The sequence below is a fragment of the Meles meles genome, chromosome 3 (genome assembly GCF_922984935.1).
Source record: "Meles meles chromosome 3, mMelMel3.1 paternal haplotype, whole genome shotgun sequence".
In the NCBI taxonomy this organism is placed as follows: Eukaryota; Metazoa; Chordata; class Mammalia; order Carnivora; family Mustelidae; genus Meles; species Meles meles.
Genome location: NC_060068.1, coordinates 81,222,312 through 81,241,056, shown reverse-complemented (window position 1 = coordinate 81,241,056; position 18,745 = coordinate 81,222,312). Strand labels below are relative to the sequence as shown.

The following is an 18,745-nucleotide window of genomic DNA, read 5'->3' as shown; positions in this document are numbered from 1 at the left end:
GACATTCTGGAAAAGGCAAAACTGTAGGGACAGAGAAAAGACCAGTGGTTATCGGTGGTTAGGAAGGGCGAAAAGGTTGATGGCTAAAGGGCAGCGGGAAGGAATGTTTTGGGCTGATGGACCTGATTTGCCTCTTGATAATGATGGTGTCCACGTGACTGTGCATTTCTCCAACTCCTAGAACTGGATACCTGAAAAGGTAGTAAATTTTATGATATACGAATTACTGATTTAATTTGGTAAAGTAAGTCAAGGTTGTTTTGCTGTTAAGTGTGAATGTAAAAAAACATCAGAAGAAAACTAGGCTTCCAGCCTCAGTGATCTGGCACATGTTCATATACTCCGAGAGGAAGATATGACACTTGCTATAGTCACTGAGACTATATTGGTGAGTAACAAAAACAGAGTTCCTACTCTCCCGGTGGGGAGAAGGACAGAGAGAAAACATGTCACCAAATCAATGCAGTGGATGGGTTTGGATAGCAGTAAATGCTGTGGAAACAGTAAGGCCTTTGTGACAGAGAGTGGCATTGAGGGTTTGGCTTCTCTGAAGAGATAACCTTAAACCTAAGGGAAGGTGGAAAGGAGGTATCAACATATGCAAAACATAAGCAAATATCAACATATACGGAGCAGTCCTGGGAGGGAATATAGCAAATGCAAAGACTCTAAGGGAACTACAATGGGGATGAAATGGCCTGAAAGACCCTCTCACTTTCAAACCTCTTAGAAAGGACAACTAAAATAGAACAAATGCCCCTAAGATGAAATTAAGCTTTGAATGTTCAAAGAACTGTGAGCTAGTGGTAGGGCCTGAGCAAGAGGGCAAGGGGAGCAGCAGAAGGTGAGCTCAGGTAAATAGCTAGGGATCTGTTTCTGTTGGTGCCATAGACCATGGTAAGGCATTTGGATTCTGTCCAAACATCTTGGAAGTCATTGAACACTTTTAAGCAGCAGAATGAAGTGCTCTTGTTGACATTTTAGTTTAGTTTATTTCTTTTTAGTGATCTTTACACCCAATGTGGGGCTCAAACTCACAACCCCAAAATCAAGAGTTGCATGCTCTTCCAACTAGGCCAGACAGGTACCCCTCAATTTTGTTGAAGTAATCTCTATACCCAATGTGGGCTTGAACTCATGACCCTGAGATTACAAGTCATGTGCTCTACTGATTGAGCCAGTCAGGCACCCCCTCTTACTGATGTTTTAAAAGGGTACGTCTGGCTGCTGTTGGGGGAGTGGCCTGTGGTAAACTGGGGTGGAGGGTCCAGGGAAAGGAGAGTGAAGCTTCTGCTGTAGGTCAGGGGTACAAAGTTGTTGACGTGGGGCTTGGTGGTGCCAGGGAGATGAGGAGAAGTAGGTGGCTTTGAGTTCTGTTGGAAAGAAGGAGCTTGCAGAGAGATTGGACCTTGAGTGTGGTGAGGGGAAAAGAGGAATCAAGGATGAGGTCTTGGTTTTTGGCATGAATATCTGAGTGTCTGGCAGTATGTCATTTGCCAAAACAGGAACATTGAAGGAAATGTGAGAGTTTTCTTTGGTAGCAGAGCGGGAAATCAGAAGTTCCATTTTAGACACAGTAACTCCGAGATGCCCATTAGACACCTCTGTAAAGATGTGAGTAGGCAGGTGGAGATGGGCTTCTGGAGCTCTAGAAAGAGAAGAGGCTGTGTTTCAGAGATCATGGCGTATAGGTGGTGCTTAAAGTCATGGAAATACATGAGTCTGCCTAGAGAGCCCCTGGATCCAGAGAATAGGACTGACAACCAATATTTAGGATACACTGATTTGGGAGAGCTAGTGAGAGAAAGAGTCACATAAAGAACCTGAAGGAAAGCCAGTGAGCTGGGAAAGAAACTAGCACATGTAGTGATGAGGAAGACAAGGGGAAAAGTTCTTCAAAGAGAAGAAAATGACCAGCTATATGGAATGATTTAGACAGCTCGAATAAGAACAGGACAGAGAAGTGTCTATTAGATTTGGCAAGACAGATGTCCTTGACTGGCACAGCTTCTGTGGTTTTATGGGTGGAAGCCCATTTGCGGTGAGAAAGTGGAGACAGTTGCTCTAGACCATTCTTTTGAGAATGGGGACAGAGGAGTAGCAGTGCAGCTGGAGAGGCCTGTAGGGGTCAAGGTAGGGTTTTTTCTTAGATGGTGGACATGGGTGTGCTGATGAAATGACCCATCGAATAAGATGAGAGAACACCATGAAGAGGGCCAGAGAGGAGGGACAGGTGATTATAGTTCTGTCCTTGAGAGAGAGAAGGAGGAGTCACAAGACAGACTGGCGTTGGATTGGTTACAACAGACCAACTGCCGATGCTCCTGAGGGAAGACGGAGGGTGCAGACAGGTGCAGGTGGATAGGGAGATTCAGGAGCTTTGAGAAGATGAGAGGTATGCAGTTCTCTCTGTGTTTGTGTTCTCAAGGAAAACAGTAGGGTGGGGGTCAAGTGCAAGAAGTAGAGCAGACTGCTAGGGATTTGAAGAGAGACCAAAAAAGGGGGTACAACAGAGTTTTGGAGACTGGGAAAGTACATACTACAAAACACGGAGAGAGAAGAGTGGACCCCACCCCCTTTATATAAAGCAAGAACACAGTGCGTGTGCACACGCACACACCAAGCAGGGGCCCGAGACCCACTTCCTGGCTAATGAAATACAGAAGGGTGTGAACTGCAACGATCAGGCTAAACTTAAGCTGCTGGACAGAAGATGATACCCCTGAAGAAAATGCATTTTGAGTTGAGGAGTTGGGGACTCTGACCAGCTAGCTCTCCTCCGGGATTAGATTCTATTTGTAGTTCAGTGTCCCCCGTGGGCTGAAAACTGCTCAAATAGAATCACATTGCACTCAGTCTCTTCCCCCACTGATGTGATGTTCGGGAATAGTGAGAGTGAAGGACAGTATTTCTAAGACCAGCATCAGAAAGGAGACAGAAGTCCTAGGCAAGGCCTGCTAGTTACACCTCTGTTGCTTACACAATTGAAAGCAATGAAAGTGGAGAATTTCAGCTCTTCTCTATGAAACCTCAGTCCAAGCAAAAGCCAGGAGCCTGAGGTTTCATAGAGAAGAGCTGAAATTCTCTGATTTAATTGCTTTCAATCACGTAAGCAGCAGAGCTGTAACTACAGAGAGCTGTGTGGCTTTCTTAATGCTGATGTAAGAAATCACTACAAACTGACTGGTTTTGGACCACATAAGGTTGTTACCCTAAAATTCTGGAGGTCGGAAGTCTAAACAAGTTGGTGGTGCTTCTGGGGGCGGGAGTGGAGAAGCTGCCTACATTGCTTGCCTGTGGCTCTGGCTACTTCTTCATAGCCCGCACTGCAGCACCCTCAGATCTCTCTCCCAGCTGACCCCTGACTTCCCTCGCCACATCCTCTCCTCTCCTCTCCCTTTCTCTTACAAAAAGGCTCTTCTGCTCTGTAGGTCGGCGCCGCACTGTGACATAATCAGTCTACCTCAAGATCCTTAACTGAATGCCCCCTACAAGGTCCCTTTGCCATATAGGGTAACGTAGTCCCAGGTCTGGGCATGCGGTCGTCTTTGGGCAAGGAGGGAGCCCTATTCTAGCGCTAGAAGCTTTCAGCTCCATCCACTGGTGTGATGTCATCCTGCTTAGCCTTGCATTTACTTCACTCCACCACCCAAAACTTTTCTTTTTTATCCAGCATGTCAAATAATAAGACCTACAGCTTTTAAAAAAAGATATTCTTGGGCGCCTGGATGGCTCAGTCGGTTAAGCATCTGCCTTTGGCTCAGGTCATGATCCCAGGGTCCTGGGATCCAGCCCTGCATCGGGCTCCCTCCTCAGCGGGAAGCCTGCTTCTCCCTCCCCTTCTCTCCCTGCTTGCATTCTCTCTCTGTCAAATAAATAAAATCTTAAAAAAAAAAAAAAAGATATTCTTTGAAACAGACTTTCTGATCAAATATGAAGTGAAGAAGGCATGTTTTCTCTGTTCCATCAATTTTTTTTCTGTGTTTTGGGGATTTGGGTCTTTGGAACTCCTGCTACATAAAACCCTGTGAAACATCCCCTTCTAAAGTTCATGATGTGGTTAATTTACCAATTCACATAACCCTCATGTATTAAATTCCCAGAAAATGTTTATTAATCTAGGATTGATGCAGCATGTCATTGACATTTATGTCATTTGTCAACAAATTCTGTGTTTATGAGCAAGTGTGCATGGACACGAGGCTGGCTGTGGTGTATGACTCTGCCTCAGATCCTGGTAGAGAAGATGCTGATCTGTAACTGTGGCTTGGTGGCCCTGAGAAAGTTACATCAGCCTCAGAATTGCACTTGGCTTCTGGATAAATAATGAATAAGTACCCTGCTCTCCTGGGGAATGGGGTATAAAATACCTGACTTTTGGTCACAGAACACCTTCTAAATGCCAAGTATTGTCAAAAACTGAAATGTTGCCTCATGTAATTCATCTATATCTCTATACAGTTCCTCTCTGTTTTCAATTAGATTTTATATCCCTCATTATTTCTCATTTAGAATCGTGTTTGAATTTAGCCATCCCCCATTTTATGTTCATTCAAATATCAGCTTCCTTTTAGTTCTTTTTTTAACCTATGGTTATTTAAATTTTATTAAAGTTATTTTTTACTTGTTATTTCATTTCAGCTTTTATTTACTTCTTACACTTAGCTATAACTAGGGGACTATGGCAGTGGGATTCCTGGTTATTCTCAGCAGATTTTCCTTTTAGTTCTTAAAGAGATTTCTGTTTGTATCCCATTATGCTTGTTTTTTATTAGAGTAAAAATACTATTTAGAAACTTTAAATTATCTTGATCTATTTTAGGACATGTGCATATGGAGATACCACACCTGCCATTTCTTCACAACTGTACTGCTCAGGGGCACTGGGTGGCTCAGTCGTTAAGCGGCTGCCTTCCACTCAGGTCATGATCCTAGGGTCCTGGGATCGAGCCTCGCATTGGGCTCCCTGCTCAGTGGGAAGCCTGCTTCTCCCTCTCCCACTCCCTCTGCTTGTGTTCCCTCTCTTGCTGTCTCTTTCTGTGTCAAATAAAGTCTTTAAACAAAACAAAACAATCATACTGGTCAGGGTGTTGGCAGGAGACCAAAGACACCCTCACAAGGGATCACTTAAGAGTCACTTGGAAACAGTGAAAAGAAACCCAGAGGGAATAATAAAGCACCTAGGAGCTAGCTGCAGGAGAGTATCTTGTACCTACCTATGCATCAGAGGGCACCAGGGCTGAGGGATTGCCGAAAGCTAACAAGAGCTATGGCTGTAGGAGAAGGTCCCAGGGGATGGGCATACCCAATGCCAAATCTTCCCCAAGCCAAGGGAAGGGAGAAGGGAAGCAAGGGAAGGAAATACCCTGAATGCTGCTCCCACCCTCCCAGACCCAGTGGAAGCCAATGCACAAGGGAGCCAGTTGATGGTCCCATAACAGTCCATTTCCCAGCCCGCAGCGGGAGGAGGGGGTGGGGCAGTGACCAGGAGGAACAGAGAGAACATGCTCCAGCACGGGTCTGTTAGAAAAGGTATTCCAAATCAATTTATCATGGCCTTTGGAATTTGGTTGTACAGAAACACACGTGTACGCCCATATTTAAGCCCTGACCCCTTTGGTTTCTTTCTCTCACCACTGCTACTGGTGTTTGTAAAGTTGAGTTGGTCACTGTGGCTAATGCCCAGATTGGCTCAAGACTTAACAATACATTTGCCATGTAGACACCCACAATGATTAGGGGAGGGGTCCTTGCTTTCCCAGCAGGCCATCTGAGAGGTGCTCTCCTTCACTCTTCCATTCTTGCTTTTCTAGGATGGAGCTTCAGCATGGGGTCAGCTTACCAGTTCCACAGTTGGCGTGTGTTCGTGATAGTCTGCGCTCTCCCCTGTGTCTCCTCGGTGGTGGCCCTCACATTCATGCCTGAAAGCCCACGGTTCTTACTGGAGGTAATGTGTATTACTCTGAAGAGTTAACGGAGCCACACACATTGGAACAAGTTCGTTGTTAATTCTAGGAAAGTGTGTGGACGTTTTCCCTTGCTGCCATGGAACCATGGAGGGGTTGGTTTCACAGAGACATGTTTTATTTTACTTTTTTCATTATTTCTTTTTATTGTGTTATGTTAGTCACCATACAATACATCATTAGTTTTTGATGTAGTGTTCCAAGACTCATTGTTTACATATAATGGAGACATATTTTAAAAGATCAGTGTGTGAAAAAGCTGCCTCGTGGCCGGAAAGCACTCATCTTTTCCTCAAGCAAGTAACTTTTCCCTCGGTGAAGAGACTTTGTCTCGCTTTTTTATACGTGAACTTTTTACAGCCAAAGATGCTATTTCTAGTTCTAGGCACATCCCTTGAATGGCTCATGTACTTGAAGCTGTCCAGTGGGATAGCCCATTTGTGCAATTACACCCAGCTTGCTCTTACAACACACGATGGTTATTGGAAAATCCGGGAGTATTAGTGTTTTACCTTTTAGCCCTTCAGTGTCTGTTCACATTTCTTAGGTTGGAAAACATGATGAAGCATGGATGATCCTGAAGTTAATTCATGACACAAACATGAGAGCACGGGGTCAACCTGAGAAAGTCTTCTCGGTAAGTACCTACTTCTCCGCAAATCATCTATGCCAGGCGCAAGGAAACCTTTTCTGAAAAGGCCAGATTGTAAATTTTTCTCTCTACACCAGCTACGCTTATCTTTTGGTTCCTCATGTTTCCACTTCACTTAGACGTATTGCTCTCACTGGCTCTGGGCTTGCTGTTCACTCTGCATGGAATGTTCTTATATCTTCTAGTTACCAAGTCTATTCTCAGTGGGGAAAGCCAGTATAAATTAACAAAAATTGGATGGATGGAATTTTTTGGAAGGAACAGTGGTTTAAATCTTTTTACATAGGCAGTCATGCGATTAGACTAATGATGTTTTGTCTCAAATGTGTTTAGGCAGACATACAGTAAGACATAAGGGAGACATAAATAAGATCTTCAGTGTCTTATAAATAACACCAAATATACTATATGAAATAGTTCCTTATTAAACAGTCTGTTGACACCTTATTTATTTCTTTTTTACTTAGGAAACAAATTTTTCATATTGTAAATATATAATTAAGTTTGGCCTTTATCTACATTACCACACATTCTTCATTAGCGTATTTTTTTTATGCAGTATTATGGAGAAATGGAGGCCAGTAATGGATGTCTTCTATTGAGGACCTGGAAATGTCTGAATAAACCCTTCTTTTAAGCAGATGCACAGGGGTGCCTGGGTGGCTCAGTGGGTTAAGCAGATGCACAGCAGAGGAGGGATTTTTTTTTTTTTAATGAAACAATCAGAAGGCTGGAGGAATCTTGAGGCATCATTTAGAGACTCAATGTCACTTAACCCTTCTTAGCCACATGAGGAAAAACGCTTTACCAAAGTGATCTTCTGAGGTGAATCTCTCCAGGGCCTCACTGTGCTACTTACCTGCTTTTTCTTCTGGAAGGTTTGAGTTACCAAACTCACACGTGGTCATCCATGTTGTTACTACATTATGTGAGAATATGAGGGAATACTCCAAAAGAATGGGTAATCTCAGAGTCATTTATTACTTGACTTTCAAAGTCATTACATCATTCCAACATGACAACTTTGTCCTTTTCCCTGTTATGCCCACAATCCAGCGAATCTGCACGCATTCCTCCAAAACCTCCTTTTTAAGCTCTTCTTCTTATGCCCCTACCTTAAATATTGTTTTCCAGGACACTCTTTTTAGCTAATTTCTCTTTTAACCTAACATACTTTCCTTAGCTGATCCCAGCTCTCCATCTCCTAATGGACAGTTCTCCTGAGCTCCAAATATACATGTTGAAGGCCATTATGGACATCCTTCTATGTCCTTTCAAATCTGAATTTCTAAGTCTGAACTTCGCATCTTAAGAGACTTCAAGCTTCTTCTTTTTACTGAATTCTATCAGAAGATACCACCAGGACCACCAAACTGGAAAATCTTAAAACTACCCTATTTCTTATTGCCCTTTATCCCCATAATATTCAAGGACTCACTCTGTCCTAATATTTCCATCCTAAATATCATTCCTCTTTGTTCCTTACTTTTGACCTTACTGCCACTGATTTCTTTCAGCCCTCATTACTCACTGCCCTCTGCCCTTGGACTATTCTTCAGGAATTTAAAACTCTTTGTAGTTGTCCAGTACCTTGTTTTCTCTCACAACTCAGGATGTTTGTATATGGCATCTCCCACGCTTGCAATGGCCTCCAGGTGGTTCACATACATGGCAAATGACATACTTCTCCATAAGCCCATGAAGATTTCTCTCATTCCCAATTCAACTTGGGTGTTGAGTAAAATACATCTTTTCCATCTAATATTGATCTCCATTAGAGGTTTTTTTTTTCTTTGTATGGTAATTGGTGAGAGGATGTGATATTTTATGTTTGGAACTCCATAGTCTAGTGCTAAACCTGGTACCCAGGGAGTTCCCATGAATGAATGAACAAACATTGATGAGTAGGGAAGAAGAAGCCTCCCACAAATAGTATGTTGAGAGATAAGAACACCTTTGTGATTAAAAAATCTAGAGTATCACAAAGTAATGCCTCCATGTATTATTTTGAGCTGACTCTATTTGGAATCCCACATTTAACTCAGACATTATTTTCATTAAATACAGACCTCTTCGTTGGCATAGCAGGAAGAGGCTACTGCTTACCCCATATAATTTGGAAGATGCCAAGGGTTCCCAAATCACAACTGTCAAAAGACAGTGTACCTGGATTCTCACAATAGAAGTCTTGCTTTGAATGTGGGCAGAATCTCCAGAAAAAAGGTGTTCAAAAGTGACCCCTGGCAGGGGTAACATTTTACAATTGTCTGTGTTCTCTCTAAAAGTCGAATGAATGTTGACTAACAGGGTAAGATGGGACAGGTCCACAAAAGGAACCTTTTTTTTTTTTTTTTTTTTAATTCCCATTTTTCTCTTTTCAGGCTTCATTCTCTGTGTTGAAAGCATTACCTCTCCCATGTCTGGCTTCTTTTCCCAAGCAGAAGAGGCTAATTTAATGCAGCCTTTCACAGCGATCTCCCATCATTTATTTCCCCCCTGTCACTGCAGAACCTATGTTAATGCTTCCAGTCAGAGCCCATTCTCTGCACTTTGCACCGTGCTTGCCTGTGGCTATTTGCTGACCAGCCGTTGTGGGTTAGGTTACTGGAAAAGGAAGAAAGCGTCATAAAATACAAAGATAACTTTTAAGAACACAAGTTGGATGAGGAAGCTTTAAGAACTATGTTGAGGGACCAAATTCAACAAATCCATAGGCTCCAAAGTAAAGCATGTACAATCACTTCAGTCCAAGCAAAATAATTCTTATTCCAGAAGCTAATCTCTCTGAATATTTTATCTGTGAAATGTTTGCCTTTATGGTTATGCTGCAAAGAAGGGCACTTTGGTTTACTCATTTACTCTATCCTTACTTGTTCTTCCCCCTTTCTCCATAGTATTCCTTCCCATCCATTCTTTATGCAGTTCCTCTAGGTGGTGTTGGGATCTGTATATTTCTATGCTGATAGGCTAATTTAAGAACGGAATGATTATCAGATACCTGCTTGCTTTTGTGAGAGTTGGGCTTTGCTTCTTTCGAAACAAATGATAGGCCTTCGGAGAAGAGAACTCAGCACTTGACACTGTGTTGCTCTCTACAGGTCCACAGAATCAAAACCCCCAAACAAATAGATGAGCTGATTGAAATTGAGAGTGACACAGGGACATGGTACAGAAGGTGTTTTGTCCGGATCCGCACAGAACTCTATGGTGTAAGTAACAGACACCCCCCAACCCCCGCCAGCGAGTGCTGGCTAACATGGTGCCTTTAAAGCTGGCCAGAAGCAGAGTGGATCGTGACCATTCCATGAGTGAACCTGTGCCCCCTGCTGTCCAGGACACCTCATTTTCCTGCACTGGGACCTGGTGAAAGGACTCCTCTCCCACCCCTGGGACAAGTGGGCTAGCCAAGACATTCCAAAGACTTTCCATCTTTGGGAAAGGAAGTGCTAGGCAAGGAGTCTTGGCAAGTCTGGGATACACTGAAGTTTTAAGTTACTTTGTCCTTTGGCTTCCTGGAAGCCAAACAAGTGAACCTTGCAGGATTTGGTTTCCTAGAGCCTCCAGCCTTGACACTGGAAGTTCCAACGAATCTGGCTCAAAGAAAAGTCAGTGTTTTTATAACTGGTGAAGGCGATTGGGGAGTGGGTTCACTGCATAACCGCATAAGAAAACTAACTGTTTAATATTTTACAGATCTGGTTGACTTTCATGAGATGTTTCAACTACCCTGTCAGGGAAAATACAATAAAGCTTACAATAGTTTGGTTCACCCTGTCCTTTGGGTAAGTAATATTTCAGTTCTTGGTGAGTGAAATCTTTACATTTCCACATGGTAACTCCCAGTCCCACGGCTCTCCTTTCTTACACTCTTTGATGCTGTTAATATGTTAGGAAGGATTTTTTTTTTTTTTCAGTTTAGATTTGCTGGCCCTGACAGTTTTTATAAATGGCTTACTTTATTTTGTCATAATGCTGGGTGGCAAAACCAATAGTCCTTGGAAAGTCTGACGAGACCGTGGGTTTGCTCCCCTTGGCTTCTCCACCCTCCTCTCCTTTGCTCGCCACCAGCCACAGCAACCTTCTTGCTTTTCCATGAACATGCCAGCATGTTCCCATCTCACGGGACTGCCTTGGCACTGCTGCCCAGACATTGCCCAGTGCATTTCCTCACCTCTTTTGAGACTTGGCTCGGATGTCACCTTTCCAGGCTCACCTTCCTTAAGCATTTACTTAATGGCAGCCCCTCAGCACTCCCTGCCCCCTTCTCAGCCTTATTATTCCCCCAGAGCACCTTCTGTCTTCAAATATACAGAAAAGTTCTTTATTCTATAGAGAGTAAAGCTCTGTCTCCTCCTCTGGGGAAGCTCTGTGAGAACAGGGATTTTAAACTGTTCCGTCCACTCCTGTATGCCCCTGGAACATAGTAAGTGCTCAATAAGTAATTAATGAATGAAATCTCCATTTATGTGTTCTAAGAAAAGAGATAGAAAGAAAATATCAGAATTTTATTAGCTAATAGCTTTAGAATATGTGTATCCAACTCTATTTTGTGCAATTTACTGTTTAAAAGAGACAGATAATACCCTATACTTTCAGGTCTGTTGGCTCTTAATGCCCTAGTAGAGCCCAACATCGATGCTGCAGGTTCTATCTGCAAACCTCCCTAAATGCAAACAGGCGAGTGATCAAAGACTGTCAGTCTTTCATAGTGTCATGAGGGATGGCAATGGGAGAGACAGGGAAAGGGTGGATCAGAAGACCCAACACCTTCCTCTGCTCTGTGACTTGGAGATACTATACCAAGTTTTATTTCCTTATTTCCAAATTAAGAGGGATGATTCAGATCATGTAAAATAGCTCCCACTCAAGTTCTAGGGGACACATTAATCAATGAAGGCAGACAAGGCTGAAAAGTGCCTACTATGTACTAAACACCCAGCTAGGTACAAAGCTAAGTAGTCAAAAGTTCTCCTCTTGATGTGGAGATTTACATGGTAATATCTGGTTTACTGATATTTGTTATTTATTGCTGACCACATTGTAAGCTTTACAGATTCCTTATAATGTCCCTGAAATGTTAAAGAGTGCCTACATTTGGTGGATAGTCAGTAAACGTTCACTGAATAAATGAAAAATTAGGTGAAACTCCTCCATGTCATGATGATGTCCAGGCCAGCTTGCTTCCCTCATTGTTGCCATTTTCAAAGATTTTTGTCCTGAGTGTATGAGTAGAGAACAGGGTGATGGATGTTCAGGGTGTATGTATACTTTAAATGAATATTTTTGTATTCTCTGGTTAAATACCCCAATTGTTGGATCATAGACATTTTTGCAAAGAAGACCTAGGGATGGCCAACAGACATATGAAATGTACTGTCACAGCTGATGAGGGACATACAGATCAAGACTAAAATGAGATATCACCTCACATCTGCCAGAATGGGTAAAATCAGCATAAGAAACAACAGATGTTGGGGAGGACACACAGAAAGGGGAACCCTCCTGCACTGTTGGTGGGAAGGCAAGCTGGTGCAACCACTCTGGAAAATAGTACGGAGCTTCCTCAAGACGTTAAAAAAAAAAAGCTACCCTATGACCCAGCAATTGCACTAGCCACATATCAACTGCGCGGTAGCCATATGTGGTTAGTGGCTGCTGTACTAAAGAGCACAGAGGAGTGACTGAGCTGTGCCCTGTTGGAATCATACCTAAGAGAGTATCGCAGCAAGTGGAAATAACCTATATTTTCAGATAATAACCCAAATGACCCTTCTCCCAGCCTTGAACCACTTGAGAAATGGGGTCTTTGCCCTTGAGCTCACTGTATCACAGCAGTGTAGGAACCCAGAAATAGTCCCCATGAGTAAAGAGGTCATTCTTTAATGGTACTCAGAGTTTGGGGACCCCAGGAGTTTGCACTACCAAATTAGGAGATGGGGTTCCTCAGTGAGGCCTAGGGTGATGAGAGGAGCATCAGGGTCAGCAAGCCCTGTGTTGGTATAGGATGCAGGTCCCTGTCCAAAAGCAGAGTGCAGAACTCCTCCTATCTGTGGGGCTTCCCAGGCTGGCTCTCTGGCGTGATTTTTGCAGACTGATGCATGGTGAGAAGATGACCGCTCCGTGATTCCTCCTGTCGCAGGGAGCGGATCAGAATCACAAGTGCTTCTCCAGGAACCCCTGCCTCTCTGAAATTGTCACTTGGCAGGGGTCGGTCACTGCCACAGGTATGCCGGCACCCGTACAAACTCCTATGTCTTTGTCTTTGCAGGTACTATGGATTATCTGTGTGGTTCCCTGATGTCATCAAACATCTGCAGTCGAACGTGTTGCCCATTGAAAAGATCGAGAGAGAAAAATTTTCAAATTTCAGTGTTAACTTTACAATGGCAAATCAGTTGCACATGGGAGCAGAGTACGACAATGGCAGGTCCAGTAACTTAGAAATAACTTAATCTGCTGTCTGTTCTGAAAAAAGTCTTTCTTCTTAGCCTTTGCTGCATGGAAGCATGCACTGCTGTTTGCTTGTTTGTCTGTCTTAGTTTGTACATTAGTCATTTTCAGACTGAATTTAAACACTTCCAAACGGACTTAAAAAAAAAAAAAAGGTATATGTGTATCAGTCCTTGACTTAAAACTGCTTCTGAAACTGCTGCTTCATATTTGTGAAGTAGCGGAATTAACTGGTATGAAAAGAAAATTTAGAGAGACCCTGGAGAGCAAGAGAAATAAGTCATGGGAGAGAAGAGGGAGGAGTACAAGGTGATAAGATGGTTGATGGTGCTACTTAACTCAGAGAAGAAATCCGTAGTGTAACATCATGCCTGTTTCTTACGCCTGAGAAAGGGGACCACTTTCAGAAGCCCTTCCTTCTCCACTAGGCTGAATCTGGAAGTGATGTTACATTGTACCAGTAGGACTTTCCCTTAAAGAACAGAAATGATTCCTCAAAGTACAGGGCTTTGAAAATACAGAATAAGTTAGCAAAGGACTTTTTTGAAGACGGACTCTGGAATGCCTCTTGGTATGCACAGAGAACTGGCTTAGGAAGGTGGTTCCAGCACATTCTTTCATGGGGGGAAAGGAATAGACGAGGTCATTTGTTTCTGTTAGTTGTCGTCTGGGTAAATAATGGCTGGTATGTGCTCCTGATGGCTTAAACATTGTTCTTAGGAAATTGTCCCAAAGGCAGAAATGGTAAAAGTAAAAAAATTTTTTTAAACTGGACCAAGTAGTCCCAGACAAAACCGCTTTGGAAGGATGAGAAAGAATTCTGTAGGATACTTATGGTTTATATGATGAAAGGGAGAATTATGAAGTAGGAGATAATTGTTTAAATTGGAAATTCCACAAGGGGCTTAATCCTTATGCAGGTCATGTAGGATCACCTTCACTCTCCCACATAAAATCCCAGCCCAAGCCTGCGCTTGTCTTCCGTGGAAACCTTTGTAATGGCAGGGTAAAAATGTACTCCACTGGTTTTTAAAAGTGTTGTTACTCCATTAGACATGTCTGATATGTTTATGTCTCTGACCTATTTTAAATGATGCTGGTTAAAGTTCTAAGCCAACTCTTTGGTCACCACCAGGAAGTTTTTTGCATCAGCAAGATAATTATTAGCCATTTTAATAGTATTAAAATCCCTGTAAAACATATATATTTATTTTAGAAGGCGATAGAATTTTTATTGATTTTCGTTTGTCTTTCAGGGAAATGGGAAATGCTGCTAGCTAACTCATTTTTTACAAAGAACTTTCCTATTCAATACCATAAAATGGCATCTCTCCTTAATGCCGTGGTACTGATCTGGAATAGCCTCTGGGGTAGACTGTCACCAAACAAAGCAAACAGTGTAGAATTGTGTGTCTTATTTGCTAGCATTCCATAAAAAGAATGCTCCTAAGAGCACACGAGAAACTGGCCACACTGGCCACCTCCGAGCAAAAGAACTGGGAGGCTTAAGGTTGGCTGGGGAAAGACTTATTTTATCCTTTTTCAGTGTTTTCGATTTTGTACCTTGTGAACTCTATATATTATCCATTCATAAAAAAACAGAAATTGTTTTCCCTTTCTAAATTCACTTCTAGTTCAGAAAATTGATAATATTCTTAAAATGTGCCATTATTGGGACATCTGGGTGGCTCAGTTAGTTAAGGGTCTGACTCTTGATTTCCACTCAGGTCCTGATCTCGGGGTTGTGAGATCAAGTGCTGAGTCGTGCTCCGCCCTCAGTGTGGATCTAATTTCAGATTCTCTCTCCCTCCCTCTCTCTCTCCTTCTGCCCCTTCCCTGCTCACTCTCCCTCTCTTGAAAAAAAAAAAAGTGCCATTATTTCCCCTTCTTTAATGGCTAAATTTATGGTTTAGATGGATTTACTCTTGACCCTTGGAGTAGAGGTTGAAATGAGATTACTTTTTAAGAAGATGTTGTGTTAGGCCACAGCATTTTGAGCTGACAGATATCATCAGGCATTAAGGTGAGAACAATTTTGAAAGTACTGAAGAGGGTATAGCTTTTAAGTCGGTCAGCTTGCTTGCCTGGAAGGCTCAGACCCTTTCTGCCCCGAGTGGTATTTGGTGTAATAACTTACTCTCCAGTTGGACAAGCATTCTCCCCTCAGTGCCTGGCTAAGTATCGATTCATGATCTCTTAATAACTTACCGAGACACAATGAGGACTATCAATCCATGTCTTCTGGGAGGCCTTATCAACACAGACAGATCTGGTTGTAGACTCTTTTAAGATGTTAGGATCATCATGACTGTTATTATCTTCACCATCTAGAACCCCCCACCCCTTGCAGCATTCAAAAAGGTATCTGAGCAGGTTCATCATTCTACACTTTTCCAAAAAACAAGCAGAGCTCTCATCATTCTGCTTGGTTCAAGGAATACCAGTTGGCTTTGACAAGAAAATTATTCATGGAAATAAGGGTGACCTATGAGTTTCTTCCTTTCTTATGAGCCCTGAGTCAATCGTTCCTCGTGTAAATGAAGCCCAATTCTCATTGTTCTTTACCAGAAATCCCTATAGGAAAATGAAGAAGGCTTGAATTTTTAGCTTAGGAAACAGACTTCTGTCAAAAATGAGCATGGGAGCACATTCTTAAGTTAGAGCCATTAACCTCAAATAGAGAATTTTCAAATAAAGGCATATGATCAAGAGCAAGAGGATAGGATTGAAAAATAAGAAATTGGTAGCCTCTGTTAGTCTCCAAACTCTCTACCTTCATTAACATACCCTATAAATCTTTTGCCAACATTGCAAAAGCTAAATGAAGTTTTCCTGTATGCCATCTCTTCTGCTGGGAAATAATATAGGTGAGACGGGAGATAGCCAAAGGACAGGCTGCGTGAAGAAAGGGGGTGGGCAGTTAAGAACCTTAGAAGATCCAGAGGCTAATGTCTTTATGGAGAGTCCATAGTGGGGCATCAGATCTCTAAACCTGATTGGCTTTACTTTGAACCCTGATGGACACAGTCATTGATAAGAATTTTTGTGTGTGTGTTTTGGGCAGATTTCTAGGGATGAAGTTCAAATCTGTAACTTTCAAAGACTCACTTTTTAAGGCCTGCGTCTTTGAGGATGTGACTTCAGTCAACACCTACTTCAGGAACTGCACATTTATTGACACTGTTTTTGACAACACAGGTAGGTGTGCTCCTTCGCCCTGCCTGGGGCCTCTTCAAATGGCCCAGTTCTTGGCAGAAACCTGATACCCCTGTGAGAGTGTGGGCAGAGGCGTATGGGGAAAGTAGATATTAAAGTATAAAGGAAGGATTTCCTTAATCAGATTGGATCATGGTTAAGCTTTTATTATTTCTCTCTGTCAGATTTAATGCAAATAGGACTTGCTGAAGTTCCAAGTTAAAAAAAAAAATCCTTGAGGCGTCTGGGTGCCTCAGTAGGTTGAGCGCCTGTCTCTTGATATCAGCTCAGATCATGATCCCAGGGTCAGGAGATGTCAGACTCTGCACTGAGTGTGGGGCTTAAGATTCTCTCTCTCTCCCTCTGCCCCACAGCCACCCACTCTGCTCACATGTGTGCACGATTTCTCTGTCTTAAAAAGAAAAAAAAAACCATTGAGTATTTTTTAAAAAAGATTTTATTTATTATTTGAGAGAGAAAGAGCACACAGGTGGGTGGAGGAGCAGAGGGAGAAAGAGACTCCCTGCTGAGCAGGGAGCCTGATGCAGGACTTGATCCCAGGACCCCGGGATCATGTCCCAAGCCAAAGGCAGACCCTTAACTGACTGAGCCACCCAGGTGCCCCTCCCTTGAGTAATGTTTGAAGAAAAGAATCGCCCCTCACTTTGTTTGTTTATAATCCTGGCTTCAAAATTTGATGTCTACCTAAGTGAAATGCCTGAGCTGCAGCGAACAGAGATGGACTACACGTGGCTATGCTTAATCATAGAGTTTTTTGTCCAGTCCTGGTAATGGAGTTTGGAAAACTCCCCAGGGGAAAAGAAGAGTTGGGGGGGGGGTACTGATTGAGCACCTACCATAGGCTGGTTCCTACTTTCCATCATTGGACATTCATTATCTCATTTCATGAGATAATAGTGGAGACTTGGAAAAATTAAGTAATCTGGCCACATTTGTAGACCTGGTAACAGCTAACATTTGAGACCAGTTTTATCTGATTACAGAGCCCAGGCTTTCCCACCCCTGCACTCTGGTGTGTCTGTCCTATGAGTCCAAAATAACAGCCCAGCACAGGGAGGATTATAGCGCTACCTTGGGCCAGCGCTGCCTTCTTGGTGTTCAGACAGGAAGCAGCTCTGCCCAACTCCCAGTGAGAGCAGAATCAGGTGTCTTCAGGTTTTTTTAAACAGTGCTTTTACTGCCTTCTAACCCATTCAACTTAAGAAGACCAGCTTTTTAGGCATGTTTTGATCAGTAAGGAACAATAACGGTTTTGATTCCCACTGCCTTTTAGCAGAACCCGCCATTCCTTTGCACCTCTTCTTGGATAGATCCAAGTTCAAGGGGAAAAAAAACCAAAAACAGTGAATGCCAGTGACCTTCCAATAAGGGCAACTCTTACTCCTTTGTGTGTTCCTCCACTTTGACCTCAACTTCTACATTCAGCCTTATGGGTCCAACAAAAGGCTGTTCCTTCTCTTTGCCTCAGAGTCCCATAAAATAGCAATGATAAGGCTGATTCATCTATATTTTGAAACAACTTGTTTTTGTAGTTGTGGTATGGAAGCTATTAGTTCTATAATAATAGTACTTATGTAACATGATAATTAGAACAAAGTAACATTATAAAGGAGTAAGCAAGTAATATAATTAGCAATGGCCAACCAGAAAAAATCAGAGGATAGCTAGACTCTAATGTATTATTTTATTCAACAAACCTATCCTTCATTCAGCTACTTTGTAATGTGAGGTTCTAGAGCAGCCCCTGTGCGTTGGCCAGGACCTAAAGCCCTCAAGTTTACAATACCATGTTTCTTTTCTGAATTCTTGAGTGGCTTTCTTCGACTGGGGCACAACTGTAAAGAGCCTGATGAATGTTTTTGTGTCCACAGATTTTGAGCCATATAAATTCATTGATAGCGAATTTCAAAACTGCTCATTTTCTCACAACAAGACGGGATGCCAGATTACCTTCGATGATGACTATAGTGCCTACTGGATTTATTTTGTCAACTTCCTGGGGACGTTGGCAGTGTTGCCAGGGAACATCATGTCTGCTCTCCTGATGGACAGAATCGGGCGCTTAACGATGCTGGGTATGTGCTTGGTTTTATGTAAAATATAAGAGCTGCCCTTGCCATCTCTGGGGAGCCTGGTTCCCACTGTACTCCCTGCCCCCTGAGGGATTTGCATCCCACAGAGATGAGGAGAAATCCCTTAAGACCCTTCATTAGGACTAAATCTCGGCAAAAATTATGTCTAATTACATTTCATTTGAGCACCTTCCATGAATTAACAGACTGAAGAACTAATTACGTGTGACTGATGTATATTCTTCCACTTAAGTAGCTGAGTAATTGACGATGTGCATTTCCTGCTTGCTGTGTTCAGAAGGCAGTTGGAGGGGCAAACCTTTATACAGGTGAGCCTACCTGTACCTGAGCTGTTGTAGTCCAGACCATAGCCTCCCCGTGGGATTCAG

The 18,745-nt window shown here is 42.7% G+C and overlaps 1 protein-coding gene across 1 annotated transcript in view; it reads left to right on the top strand.

Moving 5' to 3' along the window:
- SV2C (synaptic vesicle glycoprotein 2C) overlaps window positions 1–18,745 on the top strand; it is a 211,091-nt gene that overhangs the window by 167,955 nt on the left and 24,391 nt on the right. The window contains exons 5-11 of the mRNA XM_046001090.1: window positions 5,814–5,947; window positions 6,514–6,603; window positions 9,717–9,827; window positions 10,312–10,400; window positions 12,887–13,045; window positions 16,133–16,266; window positions 18,156–18,359. Of these exons, the coding sequence (XP_045857046.1) occupies window positions 5,814–5,947; window positions 6,514–6,603; window positions 9,717–9,827; window positions 10,312–10,400; window positions 12,887–13,045; window positions 16,133–16,266; window positions 18,156–18,359 (921 nt within the window). The remainder of the gene's footprint in view (window positions 1–5,813; window positions 5,948–6,513; window positions 6,604–9,716; window positions 9,828–10,311; window positions 10,401–12,886; window positions 13,046–16,132; window positions 16,267–18,155; window positions 18,360–18,745) is intronic.